Source organism: Alexandromys fortis, unplaced genomic scaffold (assembly GCF_014885135.2).
Source record: "Alexandromys fortis isolate MF-2015 unplaced genomic scaffold, M_Fortis_MF-2015_v1.1 scaffold_142, whole genome shotgun sequence".
NCBI classification, from domain to species: Eukaryota; Metazoa; Chordata; class Mammalia; order Rodentia; family Cricetidae; genus Alexandromys; species Alexandromys fortis.
In genome coordinates, this window is record NW_026068057.1 from 3626221 (window position 1) to 3652500 (window position 26280).

At 35.0% G+C, this 26280-nt stretch overlaps 1 protein-coding gene across 1 annotated transcript; it reads right to left on the reverse strand.

Annotated features, from left to right (window-relative positions):
- Positions 1-794: 794 nt before the first annotated feature.
- Rgs21 (regulator of G protein signaling 21) lies at positions 795-26053 on the reverse strand. Its single transcript, XM_050119995.1, has 4 exons — positions 26043-26053; positions 21761-21837; positions 17922-18088; positions 795-998 (listed from the first exon to the last, which is right to left on the reverse strand). Exons 1-4 carry the CDS (start codon positions 26051-26053, stop codon positions 795-797), a joined length of 459 nt encoding a protein of 152 aa, XP_049975952.1.
- Between the last annotated feature and the right edge of the window lie 227 nt (positions 26054-26280).

The following is a 26280-nucleotide window of genomic DNA, read 5'->3' on the forward strand; positions in this document are numbered from 1 at the left end:
ATTTGGGAGAATAAAAATTTTAAATTTTATTTGGGTATTATAGGCAGATTCCAGGACTGAATGAGCAAATAGATTCTTAACCCACAAAGTGATACTGCAATAGCTTCTTACTTCATGGGGCTGTCACTGCTATTGTTATCATCATTTGCAGTTGATGGTGCCTCTTCCTCTCTGTTACTCATAGTAGGAGAATATAAAATTGACCACTCACAAGGCCCTTCTTGTATACACATATATGTCTGGCTGTTGTTGAGGCAAGAAATAGATTTTGGAAAAATTTTTTGTCTGGAACTATCCAGGCTTCGGTGTAAGTGTGTACACACCCATTAAGTTTTCTTTTTAACTTGAAAGTCACAGTAGTTCAGATAATCATCACGTTATCAATTATAGTTCACAAGGAATGGTTGAATCCAGCAAGTGTTAAATTATGTTTAGGTTCAGAATTTTTCTTTATACAGAAGTGAGGTTTTTGAATAATGCAAATGCTATTTAAAATGTTATATACGATGTTAAGCAGTCCTCAACTCTGTGACATGAAGATATGTATATTTTTTCGTGAAAATATAATGTATAAAATTATTCACTTAGGGATGAAAAGTATATTTATCTTCATGAACTCACTCTGTATTTTTCCAGTAGATTTCTAAGTACCTGATAAAATGACTAAATTTGTAATGCACGACTTTGATATGAATTCTGATGAAGTAAGAAGATTTTCTAAAACCTAAGATGTTTTATATTGTTTGTATATTTTAAATATTTAACCTTTCAGTATACTATTTCATTTACCTCCTTCACAGGAAAGGCAGCCATCTTTTATGATTTCCAACCTGTTGGCTATTTACCAGCTTCTTATAAATTTCTGACTTTAGAAAACGAGGAAATGAATCCTTGGCCATGAGACTATAAATTAATTTCTGAGCCTCATCAAAGCATTTTGGAGTTGGTTCAGCAATATTCCTTGAGATGAGGTCTCTGGTACTGAAGTCAATATTAATCTGTAGAAACAAGGTTGCATGGCATTACATGAGATTATTAAAAATGTGCACGGCTTATTAGGATACTAGGTACATGTATTGTTGATTTTTTCCAAATACAAGGTTAATTTAATTGAAAATAGAAGCATGTTCTTGCATTTATTTTTGACACAACAAACACAGTCTTTGTTTTAAATTTTAACGTACCTGGAGATGGATGGCAGTGACAAGAAACAGCTAAAGCTGACTTTTAAAAAAGGCAAAACAAAAATGTAAACAAGAAACATTGCAGTTTGAAATACCTTTTATTTTGTACCAGTTTATTTTTCTAACATTTCTAAAATTTGAATTCCAAATGTGTACATTACCTAGGAATAGCTATCATATCCTATATTGCTTTTTACCATTCTCCATATGCTTAGCAAACCTTCTGGGTTCTCATAGCATTGCTTTTCTAGTTTGTTTCTTTCTATTTGACAAAATAAAACAATTTATAACTTCCTTCATTGCCATTTTACCTCCTGCAGACCAAAACACTCAATTATATACATAAATACACACTCACAATCAAAAACAAACAACAACACACCATGAAACCAAAACAAATGTTGAGTCTCCAGAAAGACGTAATAGAGTTCTATTATGTTGGAATACACCATTCACCAGAAAACCTGCTGAAGTGAAACCAGCTTCTCTATCCATATTGCAGGACATTTGGGCAGCAAGCATTTTATCTCAGGCATCTGAATTAAACTAAAAATATTCATGACGTATACAATCTATTTGAATCTTAATAATATAAGCTCGCCAAAGGCAGGTGCTGTATCTCATTTATCATCATTCCTAGTACTTAGCTGAATACCCACGACATAATAAGAAATCAATAGATATTTATGGGGCAGAATGAGACCATCTCAGGAGAAAATGTGAGCGCTGATAAAGTGGTACAATTTGGAGATTTGGGAAAGGAAAACTCATCAATTTCACTTATGCAACATTGAAGTGAGGCTAAGTGATAGGTAGAGCTGCAATTAAATCCAATTCAGCTTCTTACTTGCCTTGTAAATAAGAAAATCAAATCTGTACTTTAAACTTTCCAGGCAAAAAGGAGAATAGAGAATAGTAAGGGCTCTTACCTTAAGGAGCTTTATTTATTAATGAATAAATATTATAAAATATTTTAATGAGTATTATTATTTTAGAGAAAAACAATAAAAACAAGCAATAGGAAAAGAGTCATCAAAGAAGCATGATTAGACCTAATCCTTTAATTAGGATTTCAGATAATCACTGAAGTTAATCCATCTATAATTTTGTTCTTTTGATCTGTTTCTTTGATCCTCCCTCAAAGATCCAGGTAAAATGTTAAAACTTCATTAAACACCTCCAAACATGGAATCAGTTGCCCCTTCTTCATTACAAGAGCATATGATCATTTTCAAACCTGTCCTCTAACAATAATGCCTAGTCCATTGATAGTCCAACATTGTAAGAAGAGGGAGATCTATTGACTGATTTTCCCAATGACATGGGGTCTCTATTATGTGCCAAATGCTGTCTCTATTTTGGAGAAAGACATCTGATGAAATAAAACTCATCATAGTTAAAACTAAAAACTAAAAAATTATATTTAAGAATTTGGAGAAAGATTTCTGACAAACAATGCAAAGTCTTGATGCAGGAAAGAATTTAAGTTATAAAGAGCTACCTGCCTTGTTGACTGGGGTGTAATATGCAAGAGAAGAAACCTGAGTTCTGAGTACAGTGAGATTTGAAGACGGCCCAGGTCAGGTCTAGTAGGTCTCATGCACTGAGATAAGGAATTTAGCCTTTGTAGTAGAATGAATGAACAGTGACTACTATCAGGAACTTGTCTCGTTTTGCAAGCACCCATTGCTAAAGTGTTTCTTAAAAAATCTTGCATTATAGAGATGTTTCAATTTGTTTCTTCATACAGATGTGCAGAAATTCTTTGATAGCATCGTTAGTGATTTACAATCTCCTGATGATATGTGGAACAAATGTCTATGATATCATATGTCTATGATATTAGATATTCTCCAGAAAAGGTCTGACTGACAATAGCCTTAACTGGTGCCTGCTATATAGTCATGTATACTCCATTACCTTCATTACCTTCTGGATGATCTTAGTCATGTCTGATTTATGCATTCATGACCTTTGTGGTGCAGCCTGAATTACCCATTTCTTTTGTTCTGCGTCACTCTGTAGGCAACAGTTCTAGTACTGAGATATGCTTCCTGTTTTATGTACACTTAGTATACCAACAGAACTAGAAAATTCTCAGCATATTCTTAGTGTTTTGGAACTTCTGAACATGTTTTCCATATTATCCTGCTTAACAAAATCACTCTTCTCATATACGTCTTCCACAAGACTTTTTGTCTTCCAGACAAATTTAAGTGAAAAAAAAAGGAAAGCTATACCAAAAAAAAAAAAAATTACAAAAGGAAAAAAATCTGAACAATGGTACCAATAGCCTCTGCAGGCTAAAATATCACTACTTAAACATCCAAATCTCTTTACTTCTTATAAAAGTTGCAGTCCTGATTCAACTAAAATATCAAAGCTGGCTTTGGAGTTTGAGTTTGGCTCTCTTCTTCTCTAAATCCAAGCATATTGTTAAAAGAAAAATTCACAGTTTCTCTCTGTCTCATGTCAGAAGAGCCATCTGGTATAGGACAAAAGAAAACAAAAAATCTAAGGAAAATTGTTGTCAAAACTTTGTTATCTTCCAAAAATTCGATTTCTCCTCACATTTATTTTTGACTATTTGGTACCTTTGGATAAAGGTCTATCTTAAAATTCAAACTTCTTTTTTTGATATGGATAATGTTTAATTTTCAACAGTAAACAATAAATTTTCTTAAAGTACTCTTTGATGTCTCCAGAAAGACTATGGGTCACCACCACAACAATTTTGGCTAATTCATATGATACTGTTGAGCTCTTAATTAAGTACCATTCAAAAATTGGTTTTGAGCTACAAACTGCTCAAGATAATTCCAACTTGGCTAGCTGAGATGGCACACCTTTACACCTTCTTACTACTTTCTGGTCAAAATTTCAAATAAAAACTTCAAACAAAAAGGAAAGAAAAAGCAAATCCCTACCAACTACTCAGAGAGTGTCTACAATTGTTGCAGACAATATTTTTGAGACTTAACCATCGTTTTAGTTTTGACCAGATCCATAAAAATACCGTTACCCCCATGACAGCTAAAAGTAATTCTAGAAAACAATGCCCCCTCTCTCAATATATTTTATTTTCTCAGGATTATGGATAATTCTCATCTGTTAGGTGTTGGTTATAAGTTGTATAGGGTTGGGGGTAGAATAACAAAGTTTAAAATCAGGAATCTATTTTAAAAAAGAAAAAAGGGGAAATGGATGGGATGGGACAATAGGTAGATTAGTGCATCTGCTTGTGAACTATTATTTATAGACAATTTGTGTTAGTATAGATTTTTATATATTGATACATCAACAAAATTATTTTTGTATTCCTGTCTAGGAGAACTTATATATTAATACACACTCAAATTATATTTATTCTATTGTGTATGCTTTTATTTCTGTTTACAATATGTTGTGCACAAATATAAAGTTACTTTGCCATATTGTATGTATGTATGTTTCTATACTGCCCTTTACATTTCTACCTGTGATCAAGATATTTTTATATTTTTAAGGTTATTGTCCTCATGCTGCAATCTGCTTAAAGATTGTTTACATTCATAGATTAAGCTTAGTAAAGACAACATAGGTTGTTTCAGAATTGAAAGGTAATAGTCACCCATGTTTGTCATACTTTTGGTTATGTTAGTCAGGTTCTCTAATGCACAGAGACATACTCTGCATAGGTAGGTAATCCTCAGACACTTCAAAAACCTGTAGAATGTGACATTTGAATAATTAAGAATTCTGTTGACAAGAGACACGATTTCTCTGGTAGAACCATTCTGCTCCCAAGAGAATGTAGAACACCAAAATCATTCCACATGTAGCTTGTTTTCTTCTTGGCAAAATTGGCTTTTTGGGCAAAGAACTGCCCTTGCCTTGACAACTGACAATATGCATGCTGTCCAAACTGGACAAGCAGGATACAAGCAAAAGTGACTGGTGAACTTTGTCAAGACATGGCAGGACACTTTTTCAAATTTTCTTGCTTCTCAAAATGATCTGTCATACACTCTAGGCGTTAGCCAAGGTTGGTTACCCCAACATTGCAAATAAGATTTTGGGAGACTATTCAGGTGGCCAGCTGTTTCTGTCATTTCTTGCACCTTTTGGAAGTCACTTGCTTGTACTTCCTGCTTACTTAGGTAATTTTATTTTTCTTCTAAGGTTCTTAATAGGGTTGAAGAGTTGATAGTCATAGATACTTTTTTCTCATGATTTAGCTAAGACATTTTAGGTATAAGACTAAGACTTCTCAGAATAGGACAACTATTGAAATAATCTCTGTTTTTACTAATTACTTATAGATTTAACATTTAGTATGTGTTTCTTGCTTGATGCTGTACACATTGTTTGTAGATCTATTTTTATGTATGTTTTTACCTTTTCTTTCTCTTGAACAATACTTGATATTTGTGCTTAGTGTATATAATTTTGTATTAGTTTTAGAACCTAATTAGGTTTAGACAAACGGGGAAGGTTTTGTGGGAATTCATTCAGCCAATAGCTTTTGGGGAACCAATCTCTGGGACATGGTCTGAAGTACTACATGTGCACAGATAAGAGGAGAGAAGCATGCTCGCTCTGTGGGGAGAATGGCTCAGAAATCACCTTGTTCATACCTCCCCTGGGCAGAACAGCAGGATACAGTGAGTCTGTGTTTATTCCTTTGAATTCCATTTTCTTTGTATCCTCGTAATAAAGACTATTTGTAACTATCTCAATACCTCTCACATTACAACATTTTTCTTGTGGGATTAAGAGCAAATTAAAAAAAAATATGAGCTAGCAGAAGGTTTTCTATCACAGAGAATCTGTTAGATATTTACGTGTTCTGCATTCTGCACAAGGCTAAAAACCCAATGAATACAACATTACAAGTGAAAAAAAAAACAGTTGTATATTTATTCAAAATCATTCTAAAATTTTAAAAGAATTCCATTTAAATTCATTAATGCTAATTACTATTATTACCAAAATGTATTCATTTCTGACTTGCTTGCTTTCCTGCCAAAAAACTGCCAACCTCAGCTATTGATAACTCAGCGATGAGCATATCTTTGTTCCTGGGAGATAACCAGTAGCTTTATGAAGCTGTGTCTTGGAAATTCAGCTTAATGTTAGTGACAAAAGCATCACACTCACATATTTATATATATGTCATTATTTTTCTTCAACATGTTCAATCTTGACACACAGGAGTCTTGTCTGACACCTTTCTTCTTCAATCATTAGTGTGTGTGAGTGTGTGTGTGAGTGTGTGTGTGTGCTTGTTTCTGTGTCTGTGTAAATTATGCCTTTGATCCTGAAGCTTCACAGTAATTTTTGCATTTTCGTTCTTATGCCTACAGATTCGGTTTTAATAAATAATCTGTTCTTTCTCTTTGATATTTTGTATAAAATCTTTTCCTCTCAACCCTGTGTAATGTATTACCTTATCAATTTTTACCCAAATACTGTTTCTTACATGAATATTGTGGAATGCCATTATTTTTCTGTGATGTGTATGTAAAACAACCAGCTGTGTCTTCTGTGCCACAGTGTCACAGAGGAGATGTTTCTGTTATTTTCTTGTTATTATGTGCAATTTTGGTTGTAAAAGTTTTAAGAAATTAGGTTTATGCTTAAACAGATTTGGCAATTAAAGCTTTGGTTATTGTTAAGAGTTTACTTTAGTTATCTGAGAATGGAATTTTTTTTTACAACAAAGGCACTCAGCAGTTCAGAGGGTGAGATGAATCTGTCTATTTTTTCTATCTCTTCTATTTTATTTTCTAAATTGTCCATTTTCTACATCTCTCAAAAATAACAACGGAATGGATACTCATTTCCTGTATTCTGTCCTTCTTTCTACATAGTTTTCCTTAGATACTCTGTTTTTTACAATGACAGAAATTTTGAAAAATGGATTCAATTCAAAAATAACTTGAAAGAATATATACAGGGCAGGGAACCCTGACTGCTCTTCGGACTGGAGAGGAACGGGGAGGGGTGTCGGGGGAGGAGAGGAGTGTGGCGGGAGGGGGAGGGAAAAGGGAGGCGGGGAGGAGGCAGAAATTTTTAATATAAAAAATAAATAAATAAATAAAAGGAATATATAAAGATGATTTTAAACATGAAAACCATTGCAAGGGAAATGTTACTACTGATGTCCTAATTGTTCATGTGGATTTTTTATATTAACCCAATACGACTGTAAAATGATTGCATTTATGTTCCTCATTGTTTGGGAAAATGTATCATATATTTTAAAACTAGCCATTTTTTATATACCAGTTCCTGAGTTTAACTCATTTAGGGTATTTATTAAACATTTGTATAGATCTGTGGTAGAATCTGAGGATATGAAGAAAATCATGACAAAAAGTCAATTTTGAGGACAAATTTTGAGAAAACAGTGCAAAAGAAAAAATATACTTTCTAGAAGCAGTTCTCTCCAAAAAAAATTGAGACTCGAACATGATTTTTGGAGTATCTATATGAGTAGGAAATATGAAATCTGGGGCATGCCTGTGGGAGGACTCACTGAAAGAAACCTGTTGGGCTACAAAGGGAGAAAGGCAAGAACAGGGTGAGTTAAGCAGATGGTAGACCCCACAACACTCTACCACTCTTTTATTTATAGTAGAACAATGAGGAGAATTTAAGCACAGTGAACACATGTCAAAATAGTCATGGACTCTGAGTGGCCTCAATAGCAAGGTCTGAGTATGAGGATGATGATCTAGAAACTTCACTGGACAGGTGGGCAGTCGGTGTGGATTAGGGAGTAACACAAACACATTTAGCGTTAGGGCAAAAATAATGTATTACCCAATTGTTATAAATGAAAACACATCTTAAGAATGGCTGGTTTGGGACATATTCTAAAGAATGATAGGAATGTTGTTTAGATATGAACTGTGAGAGGAAGAATGAAGAATGAAGAAGAATGAGGAGTTGTTTGCAATGATCTAGTCAAAACAGTCACAAACCAGAGTTTCCTGTAACTGATTTAAAAGACATCCATTAGATGAAAGCTTTGAATGAGAAATAGCACTCAATTTTCAAATGCATATATTAAATTATTATATGTATTAGCTATATAAATATTGTTTATACCAAAATAATTATATGACAATATAAGTGAGTATTTTGTTTTTGCCTGAAACTCTTTGGTCTCAGTTGTTTTGAGAAATACTATTTTATTTGCTTATGTTTCAAAATTTTATCTTCTATAACTCAGATTACTATACTACCAATCTCAGAAAACAGGACACAAGAGTGTAATACTTATGAAAGAACAGTTGAGAATTATCACAGTCATTTTGAGGTTTTGATATTCCTCTGGTTTTTGAAAAGATCTTGGTGCTATTCATTGCATTGAGATGATGGCCTTCAGGGTGATGTTTGTTATAGTTGTTTTAAACATTTTTATAATAAGATCCATAAAAATTTAATGTCCATGAGCATTAGTTAGCTGAAAGTTATACAAGACAAATTATTTTTTTTTTGTTTTCTATACCAGCAGTTTTAAATTCTTTCAGGTTTCAACAAATTATTTTTTTCAGAAAGAATGTATTTTAACGTGTACCTGTTGGCTCTCTTTCTCGGCCCTAAACTGTGCTTTATATATTTTTTACATAATTTGAAAGAAAAGTTTCCAGTTCTGCTCCCACATTCAAATGATTTGGCTGTTCCTCATTTAGGATGTAGAGTGCAGCAAGAGACCGTCATTAAGCAAAGCATGTATGCATGCATAAGTAAAACGCCTTACAAAGCCAGAGCAGGTACTGTCTTAGGCCTCATTCATGGCAGCGCTTAAAAATTACTATTTAAATCAAAGCCGTCTGTATTCATGTTTTTGGTTTCTTAATTCTATTTAATCACCACCAACACTTCTTGTATTACTTCATTTTTGGCATCATTAAAGGCAAATGAGTACCCTGAAATCCATTCTCAAGGGCTGTGATTAAAGGAAACATAGCCGTTTGCAGGATCTGCGCGTGCAATCTGTGCCTGCTTAGGACTGTATCTGTGTGTTATCAGTGACTTTGGTGACAGAAATAGATGACACAAGTCGGGAGGCAATGCTAACACCTTGAATCGGGCAAGAGAAAGGAAGGGAGTAGAATAAAAAAGCACCTTGATTAATTAGACAAGTAGTCAAAGCAAAGATGGGATTAAATAAGAACCAGATGCCTCTTCAACGTCTGTGAGAATAGGAACTGACACATAAGATCATGATGCACACGGGTTTCTAAATATAGGTCCTGGGACTGTTCTGCTGTTGTTGGTGCAGCTGGGAGAGAGTTGGAGTTATAGCTTTATCACCAACATCAACTTGGTTGACCCGGGTTAAAAGACACAAGAATACAGGGAAACATAAAGAACACATGGGATTTGTGTTTTCAATTTTAAATGCGTGCTTATGGATCTCCCTGATAAGGGGAAATAGAAGAGATCTCCTGGGTGGATTGGAGGTGGGCTGAGGGGGGGGGGGCTTGGGAGCTCCAGAGATAAGGTTGGAGGGTGGGAGGAGGAGGAGAGTACTGAAAGCACTGACTAGAAAGGTGGGGTGGGGACTTTTCCGGGTCAGGTAAATATGGGATGCAAGAGAAACTACCACGAATCTATAAGAATAATCACAGCTAAGACTATTATCAATAGCGGATACATAACCTGAACTGGCCACTCTCGTGATCACATTGGTGGCTACCGTAATTGTCATTAGAGAGTCTTCATCCGGTAACTGATGGACACTGATAGAGGGACCCACAACCAAACAACCTTGGGGAATCCTGCTGAAGAGAAGAAGGAATGGCCGTACAAGCCAAAGGGGTCAAGGACATTACAAGAAAACCCACAGAAACAACGAACTTGACTCATAGGAACTCACAGAGTCTGAACCAACAACCAGGGAGCTTGCATGGGACCCATCTAAGCCTTCCACTTATATGTGACAATTGTGTAGCTTGGTCTATTTGTGAAACTCCTAACAATGGGAGCAGGGGCTGTCCTTGGTGCTTTGACTGACTGTTGGGAGTCTATTCTTCTTAGGAGATCGCCTTCCCCAATTTAAACACAGGGGGCGGTGCTCGGTCTTAGGACAACTTGATATGCCATGCTTTGCTGATGCCCATGGGAGGCCTGCCTCTTTCTGAACAGAAACAGAGGAGGAGGGAATTGAGGGTGGGCGTGGGGGTGGAGGAGAGGTGCGGGGAGGTGATGGGAGGAGAGGACAGAGGGGAAGCTGCAATCAGGATGTCAAGTAAATAAATAAAAATTTAAAAAGATAATCTGAAATTAAACCTTTCAAAAAATTTACAATTAGAAGAAACAGCAATGTCACCCCTTGCATTCTAATTCCATATTTAAACCTGAACTTCATAGTATAATATGTCATACAAATTAGAGAAAATATGTGAATAAATGAACTATTTCAAAAGAGAGAAAATAGATTTTGTGTGAATATACTTTCTTCTGCCTTTAGGATAAGCATCAAGGTTCCCAGTCTATGTCATAAATACTGAACACTGAGTAACAGATTTAGAGAAAGAATTGGAAACTTAGAAGCATAGGCTAAAGATATCTTTCCTCACTGATCCTGGTAGCTCAGAGACTCATTGTCATAATTTTTTCAAATACCTTAAAAGTTTGAGTGATTTTTCTCCTGCACTATGGATGCTAGTGACATATCTTTAAGGCAGTGAATGAATGTACTTTTGGAACAAGACCGTCCACGTAGAAGCACTTGGCAACTATTTCAGTTTCTTTAGTCAATATTCTCTATTCTGTTTCTATCATCTATCTGTCATTAACTATCACCTCTTTCACTTTTCTTATTCTTTAAAGAGATTTTTTTATTGAATATAGATTAAGTGATAGTGCAGAATTAAAGGTGACCTGGAAGGTGGGGTGGCCTCTTTTACACTCTGCCACGCAGCCTCAAGCAGCTTGGGTAAATTGCTTTGGTTTGGATGGTCCTTCCTCTGACTGTTGTCTTTCTCATTCATCTGTCCTTTCTTCTTCCCCTCTTGTTTTACTCATTTCTGTTTCTTCTCAAATCAGGGTCAAGGTTTACTACTTATTTTTTTTTTATTTCTGATATACTCTTCCTGGTTTCCTAGACTCAGAGTTTCCCATTACATAGTTCATTTTACTTTACAGGTTGCTATCACAATGCTTCTGAAACCTACTGTACTTCTTTAAATCTTGAGCCTTCCCAGTAAGGAGGGTAGCTCATCTACTGAGGAACCAATACTGTTTCTTTTCTTTGATGAAACAACATCGTGTGTAACATACAATATACACACAATTGTTAGTAAATAAATAAAATGGAAGGCAATGAACAAAATCAATATATTTTAGATAACTATAGTTGGGAGTGAACTGTTAGTTATCAGTTACTGGTAAATAAAAATATTCTCAAAGTAACTTCAACACACTGGAGAATTGACTCTATAATGAAATATGAAAATTAATATAGGATGGAGGATACAAAGTGTTGTTACAATAACAGAGAGAAATACCACTGCACACCTATTCTCATAGGAAGCTCTCTATCAATAAGCCACATACGTATTTCCTCATTCCAGTTTCAAACCAACTTTTTTTTTTAAATTTTTAATTTAAAAAAATTAAATGAATGCCCCATGTCCGAATATGTTTGTCCTGACCACATGAAATGCAATTTCATAGATTTTATGTTTACTTTTGGTCTTTAAGCTAGTTTTCTAATTATATAAGTTACATTTTTAATAAAACTGGGAAAAAATTAAATACCTTATTCTGTTTACTTTTCCTTATACCCACAGGTAAATGTAGCTCATAATTTTCATTGAGAGACTTTTTGTAATATATGAGATGCATGAGTAGTAAAAATGCAGAGAATAAGTAACTGTGGTATGCTCATTCCTACCTCATGCATCTACAATGCAACACCTGCACCCATGGCTCAGGGAACACTGGGACAAGGGAGCAAAGAGGAAGAGCCAAGTACAGGATGCCTGCTGTAAGACGGTGTCTTCTCTACACAACATAAAAGTTGCACCTAATGACAACACTTGTTCACATTCAAACACAGATGGGAAAATTTCATAGGGCCCCACATGCAGATGAAGAACTACAGGTAATCAAGGGCTGTTGAGAATCCATCGCTTTTCTTCAGCAATGAGCCTCATGAGATCATCCAAACCCAAGTGGTCAGCCTTAAATACACGTGCACATGAGCAATACTAAATGTGCTCAGTAGGCAGTGTAGACAGGTAGAAGTAATGTTTAAAGAACAGCTTATGGATTTCAGAGGGAGTGGGAGTGTGTGGAAGGAGTTGAAGAGAAGAAAAGAAGGAGGTAGAAATCATATAAAGACAGTAGTCATATTTGAAATGGCCTTCCTAAATTAAAAATATATAAGAAAATATAAAAATAAGGGAAAGAACCTATTCCTCTTTTTTGGTGATAAAACGTAAGTAAACTTGGATATATTTGTTTTAATTAGTTCAATTAGTGCAGTTGCTAACAATTGAACTTAGGGCCTTGTTTGTGTTCATTATGACAGCAGGCTTCTTCCCCCCTCGCCCCTGAATTTATATAATTCATAAACACTATGCTCTGGCTTTCCTGCTCACCTTTCTAATCTCACAGAATGTGAATGAACTGTTCCAGACTTGACATTGCTCTTAGTTTTGAAGGTTTATTTGCTCTATTTTATGTATATGAGTGTTTTATCTGCATATGTGTATGTGAACCATATCAACTGTGTAGCAATAAGAAGAGGTGGAATTCCCTGCAACTGGAGTAAAAGAGGGTGATGTGATCCTAATGTTGTAGGTGCTGGGAACAAAACTCAGGTCCTCTGCAAGAGCAGCAAGGACTCTTATAGCTGAATCATCTCCCCAGTCTCTCAGTAACTTTTTTATGTTCTTATAAATTACATTTATAAAAATAAAACTTATAAATATTTCAAATATGTGAAAACTGTTGGTTAGAAGTAAAGATAGTATTTTATTTTATTCTAGTATAAATAGTTTTCTAAAAACTAATTTATATTTGATTTTAAAATCTCTAAATGTATGAAATTAATGGCATAAAATAAAATTTGAATAAGTGCAGTACTGAGAATTATGTTATCTTTGCTACTCTCAAGTACTTAAACTTGGAAAACACGTTGTCTAATAGATTCTAAAAGTCTAGCCCTTTACTAGAAATAGCTGGGACATGCCTACAATTTTCTTTATGAAATGTTTTCCCCTTTGTCCATTATGGCCCTTCAGTGAGTTTTCCTTTAAGTGGAAGCTGATGTTTTGTTAACATATTTTGTGCAATGTATGATCATATTTACTTTATTAAACCTTTAAAAGCCTGGCTTCATTTCTTCACAGATAGATACAAGTGATTGCTTTTTTTTTGTTTTTGTTTTTTGTTTTTTGTTTTTTTTCGAGACAGGGTTTCTCTGTGATTTTGGAGCCTGTCCTGGAACTAGCTCTTCTAGACCAGGCTGGTCTCGAACTCACAGAGATCTGCCTGCCTCTGCCTCCCAAGTGCTGGGATTAAAGGCGTGCGCCATCACCACCCGGCATGATTGCTTTTAATACTTTAAGATTTATTAGTCCTCCTTGGGGCATATTTCTAGAAAAGTATGATTAAAATGTTGTAAAACTTTTCTACATGATATGAGTTGTAATCATACTATCTATTTTATCTCCATTTTCACATGCTTCATGTACATATGCTATTTTCCTGTTTTAGATGTGCAACAGGAATCCACAGTAAAACAGAGGCACAGGACTTGAGTACAACTTGAGATTTGTGCAAACTATAGATTTTGTGCCATAACTTCTCATGTTTAAGGGAAGAACCAGAGGGAAGGTGACACTACAGCAGAGAGGGCGTGAAGTGCAGCTGGAATTATTGCATCTCTCACAGAAACCTGAAAGTCCAGTTTTTGTGAGTAGTCTGCTTGTAAGGGGGGTATTCTGACAGCCATGTGATCTCAGTTTGCAGACAAGGGTCAGTAAATAAGCTTATTATAATCTAGATGCAATTAACTAAAATTAATAAAGTCTGTAGCAATTCTACAGCTGAAGAAATAATGACCCGTGTTTGAAAGCAAAGAGGGCTAAGTGAGAGACAGAGTCTAGACAACGTGACTCTGACACCATTTTTCAGTGTAGGACTTCCTACCAAGGAAATTGGCTATAATTTCATTCTTTATTAGAGTCAGTTACCGGCTTCAGCTGAATACAGAATAAAGGAGAATAGTCTCCTATGAACTCCTCTGAAATTAACTTTCTGCTTATGAAAATTACTGCATCTTCTAATCTACTTATAAAAATGGTCACATAGTTTTGCCAAGTTTGCCTACCAGATAAATCTAGATTCTTTCTTATTACATTTTCATCTCCAACGATGAAGATAAAGATCTCAAACCTATTCTCCATTCCCTTCTTATATTAACAATGTCAAAATATTTGCAATTTTGAATACACCTTTATGTTTTATATCACAATGTTAACCCAGCATGTTTTCAATATTAAATATTCTACCTTTGCTCTATCTTTTCATAAAATATGACTGATTTTTCTTGACCTATCTCTTTAGTCGGTGATTCACTCTACAAATCTATCATGTACCTTTCCATGTGGTCATAGTCTCTCTCTCCACAATGACAGTAGTTAACTCTAAGTGTGTTTATTATCATATGATCTCCTTTATATTTGTAGAGTTTTGTCAATATCTTCTCCTATCTTATTAATTTTATTATGTACATAAAATCTCAAAAATTCAGTTTAATAAATAAACTTACTAGCATATGTATTACCTTTTGTATGTAATTGAAAGGCAATAAGTACTTGTACTTAGCAACTTATTGGCAAATCATTCAAATGCCTTGAGACATTTGCACTAGAAACAGTGAACAATAAATAATAGGAAAGAGAGTGGCTATATATGTATAGACACACACACATACACACACACTTAGATTTCAAAAAAGTTTTGTCATGTTTAAATACATATTTTGGAGCCATTTGGAAACAATCTAAGCATTACTTGGAAGGAAACTATAATTTTATTTAAATTAATCGGATGTGTAAAATGTTAATAGCTTTAAAACTTTTATATAATAAAACAGTAATTGAATTATTTAGTGTAATTATTATTGGTGATGGTTGTTTGGAAGGAAAAATTAGGAAAATAAATGTAGCATTTTGTTTAAATTGTTAGTTATAACTGAGTCCATCCGTACTGAACCCAGTACTTTCAATTTTTATTTTGTTTTATATGCATGAATGTTTTCCCCATACATATGATTATGTACCACATGTGTACCTTGAGCCCTTGTTTTCTAGAAGAGGTCATCTGATTTCCTGGAACAGAAGTTATATTTGTGATCTAACTTGTGAGTGCTGGAATTTGAACCCGGGTCCTCAGCAAGAGCACTGAGTGCTCTTAGCCACTGAACCATCTCTTCAGTCCCTTAGCTACAGCTTTAAGACTATCTTTTCTTTGCTCTTTTTAATGAATAGTGTTTACTAATGCTGTCTTAAAGTAGTCACTGCTAATTAGATTTGTAAGGGAGGAAAAACACTGGCTTTCAAATGAGGATTGTAGTAAAATATATATTTTTAAGGTTGCTTCAAAACCTCTTAGGAAATGACATATTAATCAACTTGAAAAATCACATATACTACATTTCCAATTTTCCAGGATTATTTATTGATTTTTAGGTGGTGACTTAGAAATGAATTTTGAAATATCTCCACAGGAGTTAAAGCTCTTCTCTACCCCCTGTGAATTCCAAACCACACTTCAGTGATTCTTGTGTCTGTTAGCATTATACCAACCTAGTAACAACTGCAGTAATTAATGTCCATCTAAAAGTGGAACTTCCTATAAGTTTGAGCCCTCTATTTTATCCACATAGTTGCATTCCATGTAACTTATTCTCTACCTATAATGACCACCACTTTTTTCTCAGCACAAATCCTAATGATGGACCAGAAGCTACAGTAACTATTAGTGATACAGATATCAATATCTTACCTCTGTAGGGAAGATCACTGATCCTATGAGCTAATTTGTGCTATTACTACTTTTTGCAACTTCCTGTTTTGCCCACAACTTATGCATTGATTTTTTTTTTGCTTCATGTTACATATTTTAAGGCAACTTTATTGATTTTTAAAATGTAAGTGTTTAAATATTAGTTACAGTTAATACCAGACTATGTAGTGCCAAGTCTTTCTTTGTATTGATGCACTGGAAGTTAAGCCAGACACAAATGAAACTTTCTATACTAGAAATACCATCAAAGGGCTTATTCTGGTTTTAGGAGGAGGATCTGACTTTGGGTTTCCAGGCCCCAATTAAAAGCTGGGCATGTCTATAATCCTAAAACTGAAGGGGTGGAGCCACATGGATCCTCTGGGTTAGTTAGCCAGCCAGTCTAGCTAAAACAGTGAGCTTCAGTTTCAGTGAGAGATCCTGCCTCAAAAAATAAGGTGGATAGTCACTTGGTATCTCTTCCCTAGGGAAAACTCTCTCTTTTTCACCTTCCTTGGTTGTCTATGTTTCTTTACACAACATTGAGGCCTCTTGGACTCTTCACAATCACTTTGGAATGTATGATAAAAGAAGCCACGAATTTGAGGGAGAGCACAGAGGGGTATATGGGAGGGTTTTGAGGAAAGAACGGCGCTCTTCTGTTGGCATATAGGCTGAACCTGAAACAGTCAGTAACTGTGACTCTGCAGTTACCCGCGCCTTCTCAGACAGTGCCCAAAAGACTTTTCTGTCCCATCTGCCTCCTGCTACTGCCACCAAATGTAGTTTTTAACTAAGTCCTTATCGTTCTATTTATCAAAGAATCGAGAGTCAGAGGCTGGGGTCAAAACCTGCTAGCTTAGAGAGGCTGAAGTGCAACCAGCTGACCTTCCCACTACACCAGCGTCTCAAAAGGAGAGCATCCTTCTGCTCTACCAAACCAAAAAGGACTACCACATTCAAAGCAAACCCTCCCCACTCCCGCACCACTCCTGCTTTCTGTGAGTCTTGCTATCCATTTTCGAAACTCCCTCTGACTCTCTCTGATTTCTGTCTGTCAACTGGTTGCTGGCTCTGCCTCCTGACTAAAGGCTGATTTTATTTAACTAATGCAAAAGCAAACTCAGGGTTCACAGTGTGATCATATATCCCACGACAAAAGGGAAGGGGGAAAGTAATTATACTGTAATCTCAAAAACAAAATATAAATTAAAACTTAAGGTGAATGATTAGATAGCAACATACCCGGAAGCCAATGCCAGGCCTTTCCACAGACAGCTGAGTGACTCTACACATACAACTGTGAGCATGCAAGTGAGCACAAACACATGTGTGAACAGAATAAAAAGGAAAAACACTTCTTGATTTCGCCTCAAGACCCTTTGTATTTTCTTGATCTTTAAGTTGCACAGGTGGGACCTGGCTCATTTTCACAGGAAGGCAAACCCCGCCCCATTTTGAACAAAGGATATTACCGCATTCTATAGGGCGGACTCAAAGACATCATAAATGAAAACTGCTTAAATCCACTAGTTAGATGCTTTTCTTCTACATATATTAATTTCAAAAATATGCTAGGGTTTAATATATTTTTATATTGGGGCCTACTGACATTTTCTCTCTGGGAAGTGAAATTCAGCTTCCTCTTTAGAGAGAGGTCCATTTCTGTGAACAGCCTGCCTGGGCTGCAACTTCGCTCTTCTCAAACACTTTACTCACCTCTTTTGGTGCATCAGCTACAATGAATTCAGAATAAATCATCTTGGCTTTGGAAGCAATCTTTTCTCTACATTCTGTTTTCTTGAAGTCTTCACAAGCAAGCCAGAACTCAACATTCTCTTCACTAAATTCCGATTTTAGAAATGTTCTGAAAGCATCCAAACCAGCTACAAAATATTTAAGAAAGCTTTGCATTATCTGTAAGATACTAAAATCCCCCATATAAGTTTCATTGTATCAAATGAGCATTTATTGAATGTTAAGTGGCAAATATTTAGTCATCAAGTAATATTTACATAATGTCTATTCCAAACAAGAAAACTTAGTTTTGGGAAGTAATCATAGGTCTGAAATATTTTCATTTATACTTTAAAAGTTAACTTAATTAACAAGAAAATCTATATTTTATATTTCTAGATCTGACTTATGTTTCAAAGAATCTCTTTATGAGTACTGGACAGGAAACACCACAGACTACTGAACTGCTTAGGCCAAGTTAATTATGCTATAATAACCATGGTAGGAGCATATTTCTTTTCTATAAGTTTTTGAGACACAAGAAGCTAGGGAGAAAACAAAACTGTTTGTTCGGGCTCCGAGGAGAATAGGCAATGCTGACCTTAAGTAGTTTGTGCTGACTATATTGGGCAAATATAACCTTTAAGCCAAGAAAGTAACTGGCAAAGTATTTAGGGGCGAATGTTTATGTTCACCTTATTTTTTTGATATGCAATTTTAGTTCTGAAAGTCAAATAAAGGGGATCTGCCCAATGCTGCTTTAAGCAGTGTGCTTAATGTGAACTGTCTCATATTCGACCTCACAGTCAGATTTTCTAGTGTGCATGAGTCTCTCTGGAAGTTTTGCTGCAGGTGCTGCGTAGGGGTCCACTTATTTATTGGCTCCTTTCCTTTGACTCGACTAAGGATATATATTTATAGAAAAAAATCAATAACCCCAGTAACATCTTTCAATGTCTTATCCCCCTATTATTATACATCCATTTAAATATATGCCATAATTCATTGCTTTGATAGATATTTAAGTTCCTAAATTGCTACTTAGACTTCTGCTTTTCTGTAGTCCCTATAAAAATGTGCCTTGTAGAATTTTTTTTGTGTGTGTGTGTGTGTGTGTGTGTGTGTGTGTGTGAAATATTCACAGTTGATGGAAAAGGTGGTTCTTGCTCAATGTTTTGAGCTAAGTATGCTTGAGAGGATGCCTCCAGCTATGTGCTGTGTTAGAAAGGTTATGTTCAGGTCTTCTCCTTTGACTAGACTGTTCTTGTTTCTTAAGGTCATGATATTCAGTTTTGCAGTTTGCATCTCGGCAGATATGCTTGTGAGGCTTTATGTCTCACAAGGAACCTAAGGGCTTTAGTCACTCAAGAATTTGCCTTCCAAAACAGTGGTGGTTTTCTCCTCCATCTGCCACAAGGGTCTCTCTGCAGACACTCAGAGCTCTTGTTTCCTTGCAGCAGGCTGAGAGAGTTACCCCTTATGTCTCATCATCCGTAAGAAGTAAGCTTATGGAAATACAGGGGATTGAAAGGTTGACTGGAAAATAAAAGAAATTATGAAAGGAATGGGACTGTCAAAGTTTTATAGGTTGCTGCAGGTGGGAAGCAAAAGTGAAATTCAAGAATAAAATAAAGCAGTTTCCTACAACCAAATCTCAAGTCTCCAAAACACTGAATTAAAGTGGCATGATGTTTTCCTTATATGAAGTAATATAAAAGTGGAAACTCATTGTAAAAATTACAAGATACTAATTAAAATTTCTTGAATAAATGTCAGAGAGTAGGGTTGTCACTAATGAATGAAAATTAAATTAATTGTGTACTAAGCTTCTCTGTTATAAGTTTAGAGTTAAAATTCGTAGTAAAAAGTAAAATTTTCACTGAAAAACCGAACTGTGATGCATTTTTGAAATCCAAACATATTAGATAATGTATTCTTTAACAAAGAAAGAATACTTTGACTTTTTTGATCATATTTTATGCGTGTCATTAGGGCATATGAAGCTTTTCTCCTTGAGGAATATGTGAGGGCAACTTAGAGAGTTTTATGTTAGAAATCAAGAAATAATCTTGTTTTCTGCTGCTCTTCAGTTTGTACGAAGGCCTCCTGTGAACCATGCATTCCTTCCACACCTTAGTTTGCATCCAAGGTGCAAAATGAACTATTTATTTTTGGGTCAGTAAACTCTGTCTTGTATTCAGTATTTCACTGACTTGCTATTCTGTTTTAGACACATTTTAATATGAAAACATTCCAGATGAGTTTGGACTAACACACTGCATGCAATAAAATCTACTCATGAGGACAGTGTGCAGGATGAAATAACTTCATTGATTTAGAAGTCACAGAGAATGTAAAATGCAGTAGGAAGACAGTAGGAATAGAAAGCTCCCAGGAAAGTTAAGTCTGCATAGAAGTGAAGGTGACAAAAAAATGTTTAAGTAGTTTGCTAGTCTATTAGGTGTTTGAGGGTTACAGATAAGGTATACCACTATCTTGTTTGATAAAAGTCACATCAAATTGCTATTTAGATGAATCTATGGCTTTGATCTTTATGTGAGTATTAAATAAATGCCTAGAAAGTGTCCTTATGAGAGCAGCTGTCTCCATCTAGGACCCTTCTCAGCTCTGTTTTGTACCACAGGTGTTTACAATTTATTTCCACTGCTGTCCCCACATGACAACCAGCAGAGAGACTCTAAGAGACACTTAGACAACTTGGCTAGTTCCTTTGGTGAAACACTGAAGAACACATGAATCTGCCCATTCTAATCTAGAAAAAAGCTGTTTTATATCCACAGCATATTTTCCCCTTTTTTCTCTTTTTTTATTATTAAAACAATGTTATTTTATATACCAATCCAGTTCCCTCTCCTTCCCTTCCTCCCACTCCCCCCACCTTCTCTCCACCCAACTCAACATGTACTCCTAAGAGAGGCAGAGAGGCTGAGGCCTCCAACAAAATCTTGTTAATGGATGTCTTTAGTTGTCCTTGAACTGTAGGATTTAGTCAATAAAGATAATATATTCATAATATCTTAATGTATTTAGTTTAATTTGACTTTAAGTATGAATGAACATTGCAGAATGTACTGGCTTTATTATTTGAAGCCTTTTCAATACCTTAATAGTTTCAAACAGAAATGTCATTTGGTGAATAAAATGGATACTATAAATATGTTGTATCTTTGTTTTTATGGTCCCACCTTTTCCTCTCTGGATTGCCTAGACGTTCTGTGAGCAGATTGTTTACAAAACAAACAGAAATTGTGGAAAACCTTGTGGCTATTTTGTGTACAAAATTTCATGTCAATATTGAAATATTTTATACGCTTGGTCACAATTGCCATACTGAACCCTGCTCTTAGATATAAACAAATTTTCATTAGTAAAAAATGAAAAGTTTTTTTAGTTACTAAAAATGAAGACCATTTAGTTGAACTCCACTAACGACTTTCTACTTTAGCTCACGAACTTGAAAAGAAGTGATTAATTTACATTTCCTGTTGTAGATATTTCTCATCTTTCTTTCACTTTGTACCAATGGTAAACAGTGATCAAAGACATTAAATGATAGGCTAAGAAAAATGCAAGCTTTTTGCTTGATTAGCATTTATAATTAAATTTTCCTTGTTCTTATAACTGAACTTTTGACAAAATTACTTCATGTTTAAACTAAATCTGTTTAGATTCTGGGCACTTAAATTTTTAGGCTACAAACACTGATCAACATTATACTTCATGAAATCTTTGTCATTTTCAAGGTTTCATGGATTATGTTTAGTTATCATCTTTAAAATGTACTATTGCTTGAATCTTACCTTGGTTAGCTAAGAGTGAGTCCATGTTTTCAGACCATGCCATTGTTTCCGTAGTTGGAGACCTGTAGAAACAACATCTACCCTTGACAATAGCATTGTGATCTTTTTCTTTGATAACTTATAGAAAAATTAAACTGAAGATAATTTATGATTTACATCATTAAAATGAGCCAGTGATGAGACAGGAAAATGTCAACAGAAATAGTATCATATTTTTCCAGTGTGTAAAGTCATAGCAACGTAATGTGGAACATAAATTGACATCAGGAAATTATTTATTAGTCTAGTCAACAGTGTTAATATTTGTAAACAGTAAAGTTAATGGCACCAGAGACATATTGGTTCAGTGAAGCAATTATACATTTTTCTGATTATTCTTAATTATGTGCTATTTTGTCCTGAAAAATTCTTCTTATTATAATCAAAATAAGTGAATGAAAATTTGATGCTTTCATATCATACAAATGTACATGTTTAATGGTTCTGAATATTTAGAAAGTGAAGAAAGGCTTTAAAGATTTCTATTGTGATGATATGGAAGATGTTTGATTTTAGTATTTTTCTGTATTTCTCCTATTCTGAACCGGATTATACTCTTCTTAGGCTGGTAGAATAGTTACCCACTGATTTATATAAATGTATACAAATTTATATAAATCTGTCATGACAGTGCTATTTGTTTATTTTCAAAGCAGTAAAATATTTATGGACTGAAGTTTTCTGAAGAAGATATGCTTTGGGGGGATATTACATAAAATAATAAATCAACTTTAGGATATAATTTTGTGAGATGCAAATATATCATGTATATTTCTCTTTAACAGATAAATATCCTGATGATACCAGCCCCTATCCACAGGAAGGCACTCTGGCTAAAGAGTTTGATGATACACTTGTGATGTACAAATGGGCAAGGATGAGCTAATTTAAATCTTAAATTAAAGCAATTGACAATAAAATAGAGATGGTCTCACATCTAACCATTCTTATAAATAATAAAATGATGTATTTACTGCATATCAGGATGATAATAGTAACCATGAGTTTCTGAAGTGCTTTTTCTTCTCTGGTCCTTTATAATCAACTGCAGCTTTATGTGCCTTTTCAAGGACTGACTGTTTCCCCACTGTCTTTATATTAGCTGTATTTTCATATAATAATAAGAGGAGTGAGAAAAAGAGGCTACTGGGTATTCGTTATACTTTCTTCTGTTACTGATATTTTCTATCCCAAATTTCCATTTGAAGTTATGTGCCCCAATCCTCAATGTTTTCCTTAACTTGCTGACAAGGGCACAGTTTGTCTAGGAGACTTTTGCAATAGTGGTGTCTAATTGAAAGGACATTTAAAAAGATTTGCATTGTTTAATTTTCATTTTTCATAAATTAAGTATTAGTCTTAATCCTAGATTTAATTTCACACTGAAGTGCTTTTGAGCATTTACAACCTGTTTTCACTAAGATTATGTTGTATCACATGACTCTCATACTAAGTTTTGTTGGAATTCTAAAATTATCATAAAGGTCATTTAAAATGCACTTGCACATAAACAGTCATTTGTAGACTGAAATGTGATGGTTGAGGCAATATTTAAATGATCCAAAATTCAGTAGCTGTGAAGTACATGTTACTACATAGGGCAGAGAGGAGCTGGGCCTTAAAAAGCATTTTTTCTGAATGAGAAGTGACCATCAGGTAAAACACAGAGAAATGGGAATCCCTTCCATTACAGAAGTCTACTTCTCTGTTCATATGCAAGTTCTTTAATATCAGGTAAAAGTTGTTATTTCTAGCACCCTGAGGAGTGTGGCTAGGCCTAGAAATTAATGATCAAATCCAGGTAATGACTGGCATACGACCCCTGATAAAAAGGAGATGTGGCTTTCAGGATGCTGAGAGAACACAATGAAGGCACTCGTTAAAAAGTGTAGACGAATTGTTCAGTCTGAACATCCTACAGTGCCATGGGCATAGGAAGCAGAGTCAGAGTGTGACAGTATGCCTGGAGAGACTGGCAGGACCTCACTGTCACCCCTGAGGGAAATGAGAGCAAAGGGAACACAGACTTTAGGTTAAGTCGGAATATGATTAAGCTAAAGGCAAAAGTAACGTTCCTTAAAGACCCTTTTGCAAGCAAATGAGTCTGAACATGGAGATGTTCAGATAAGCAGGAGTCTTTCCTATTATTTGCATTAGTGTTCAAAAATAGAAAAAACAGAAAGGAAAAAGAATCTGGAATTAGTGTAGAACAAGGACAAGTGGAAGAATGATGTTTGGAATTACAGAGATATACTTAAGTACTCTGTATTCTGTAGATATACACATAAAATATTTGACACCCTACAGTTAGAGTTGATAGAGTGTTCTACTATAAATTCAGATCAAGAAATGTTGATTTTTTTTCTCATAAGGGGTGAGTTGCTTTTCTGTTCTCAGAAGGGGTACCGTATGCCTTGCGAAGTTGCTGCAGATGCTCTCGTTACTGACCTGTTCTCACCTAGAAGATTCAGGTTTGAATATTTATTTTTCTGAAAGGGCTGGAAGTGGTAGGGGGCTTTATTTTCAGAAATTATTTACGATGTATCGATTTTAAGGAATAATCTTTCCTACCATTAAAAAAATTTAAATTTGGGTTTCTTTTGTATTTGTATTCTTTGGGAGGACAAGTTTTGGTACTGACAAACAAACTGAATGCTGGTGTGTATGAGAACACTAGAATGTGCAAGTGTGCTTTGAATACTTATACGTTACTCTGCATTGTATGAAACAAGGCACATACCTCCCATCATAACCTTGACAATAACAGTGTGCTGAATTCTCCCTACCAATGACTAAAAGGTGTTATAAATGCTACTGACCTGAGCAGTAACACACAAATAGTGGGCAGAATTAGTATTTACACAGAGGTTTGTTGAGGACCCTAGCCTTTCTAAAACTTCTTCCCCACATGCTTAAGTTAACACTTATGTGCTCATTTTGGAACACATGCAGTAAGAAAATGGTTTTCCTGCAGTAGAAGGTCACACACTTCTCCAAGATCTTAAAAAATATCCAAATTGTCATAATTTATTTCTCATTAGAAAGTCTATGCAATGCAGTCTTAAAACTTGTAAATTATAAAATAAATATAGAAAATTTCTTAAGTTAGATGTACATGAGAAATACAATTGTATGTTTTATAATAGGAAGTCATAGAAATATTGGTAAAATCCATTAAATAAAAATTAGAGAATAAGTAAATGGCAACTAATTTAAAACTGTACAGGCTTCATTGATTTCATTTTTGCTTGTATGTTATCTGAAATAAATGGACAATGTGCTAGTCTCTCATTGCTATTTTTCCGCTTTTCAGTTTGTGTGTGTTTTGATTAAAACAAAAATGAAGGTTATATGTTACTCTTTTCTGTGTATGTGTATATATTTGTGTGTTTGTGTGTGTGTATGTGTGTGTGTGACAGAGAGAGAGAGAGAGAGAGAGAGAGAGAGAGAGAGAGAGAGAGAGAGAGAGAGAGAGAGAGAGAGAACTTTATAGAATTTGGTGCACAAGAAGAGTAACTTTACATGTGTATATGATTTGCCAGAAAATTCACTGTGTATCTGGAGCCAAAATTGCACTTAGCATTTCATGGGGTTTTGGCTGATTTCCTGTCTGTTTTCTTCATTAAGCAAGTGCCATCAAGGCCGGCAGTACCCATATTATATGTCCAGAGAAGAGCCAGACCAGATGGGAACTGCGTGAAAGCTACCAGTTATCTTGCTAATTGTGCCAGCTAGAACCAGTTGTATTGCATTATAAAATGTGGTATCCAACAACTTAGCTGTTCACACTCAATTAGCAGTGTGCTGGAGAATGGAAAATTCAAGCAAGGAGTTCATGTGCCTGAGGAAGTGACAGCTGCTTCCTTACCAAGCACTTAATATCCATGCGAAAGTTTCCTAATAAGTACTGAGATAATGAATAATTTTTACAAAGACCATGTATGTTGTATTTCTACCTCACTATTTCGAAAAACCTGAAAAAAGAGAGGTCTAACTACTTTAATATTCTTTATCTAGAAAAATAAAAGAATTTAGAGTCAAAATAAGTCAGACATTGTTGGCATATTTTAGAAAGAAAGAATAAGCGAGAATCAATAAAGAAAGGCAAAAAAAAATTAGGATGAAAGGCAACAAGTAACATTTCTATCATAAATGAAAGTAGCAAGTCATACAGACTCCTGAAGACTCAGGTCTTGCATTTATACATCTTCTGGGATAAAAAGAGCTTTAAACAGCAACTCACTTCACTGGCATTTTGCGTCCCACTGTCTGCCTGTCACAGATGATGCAGTTTCTCTTTCTGACTGATCTTCAAGCTGAAGGTACATGACAGCAGGAACGTTACAATTAGTATGCAAATACCTGTCCCCGGGTTACAAGCTGGCATTTTTAAAGTCATCCTAGTCTCGGCTTTTTATCATTTTGTTAAGTTTTCTCTCGTCAAAACATTTTAACTTCCAAGGAACAAATAATCCTTTGAA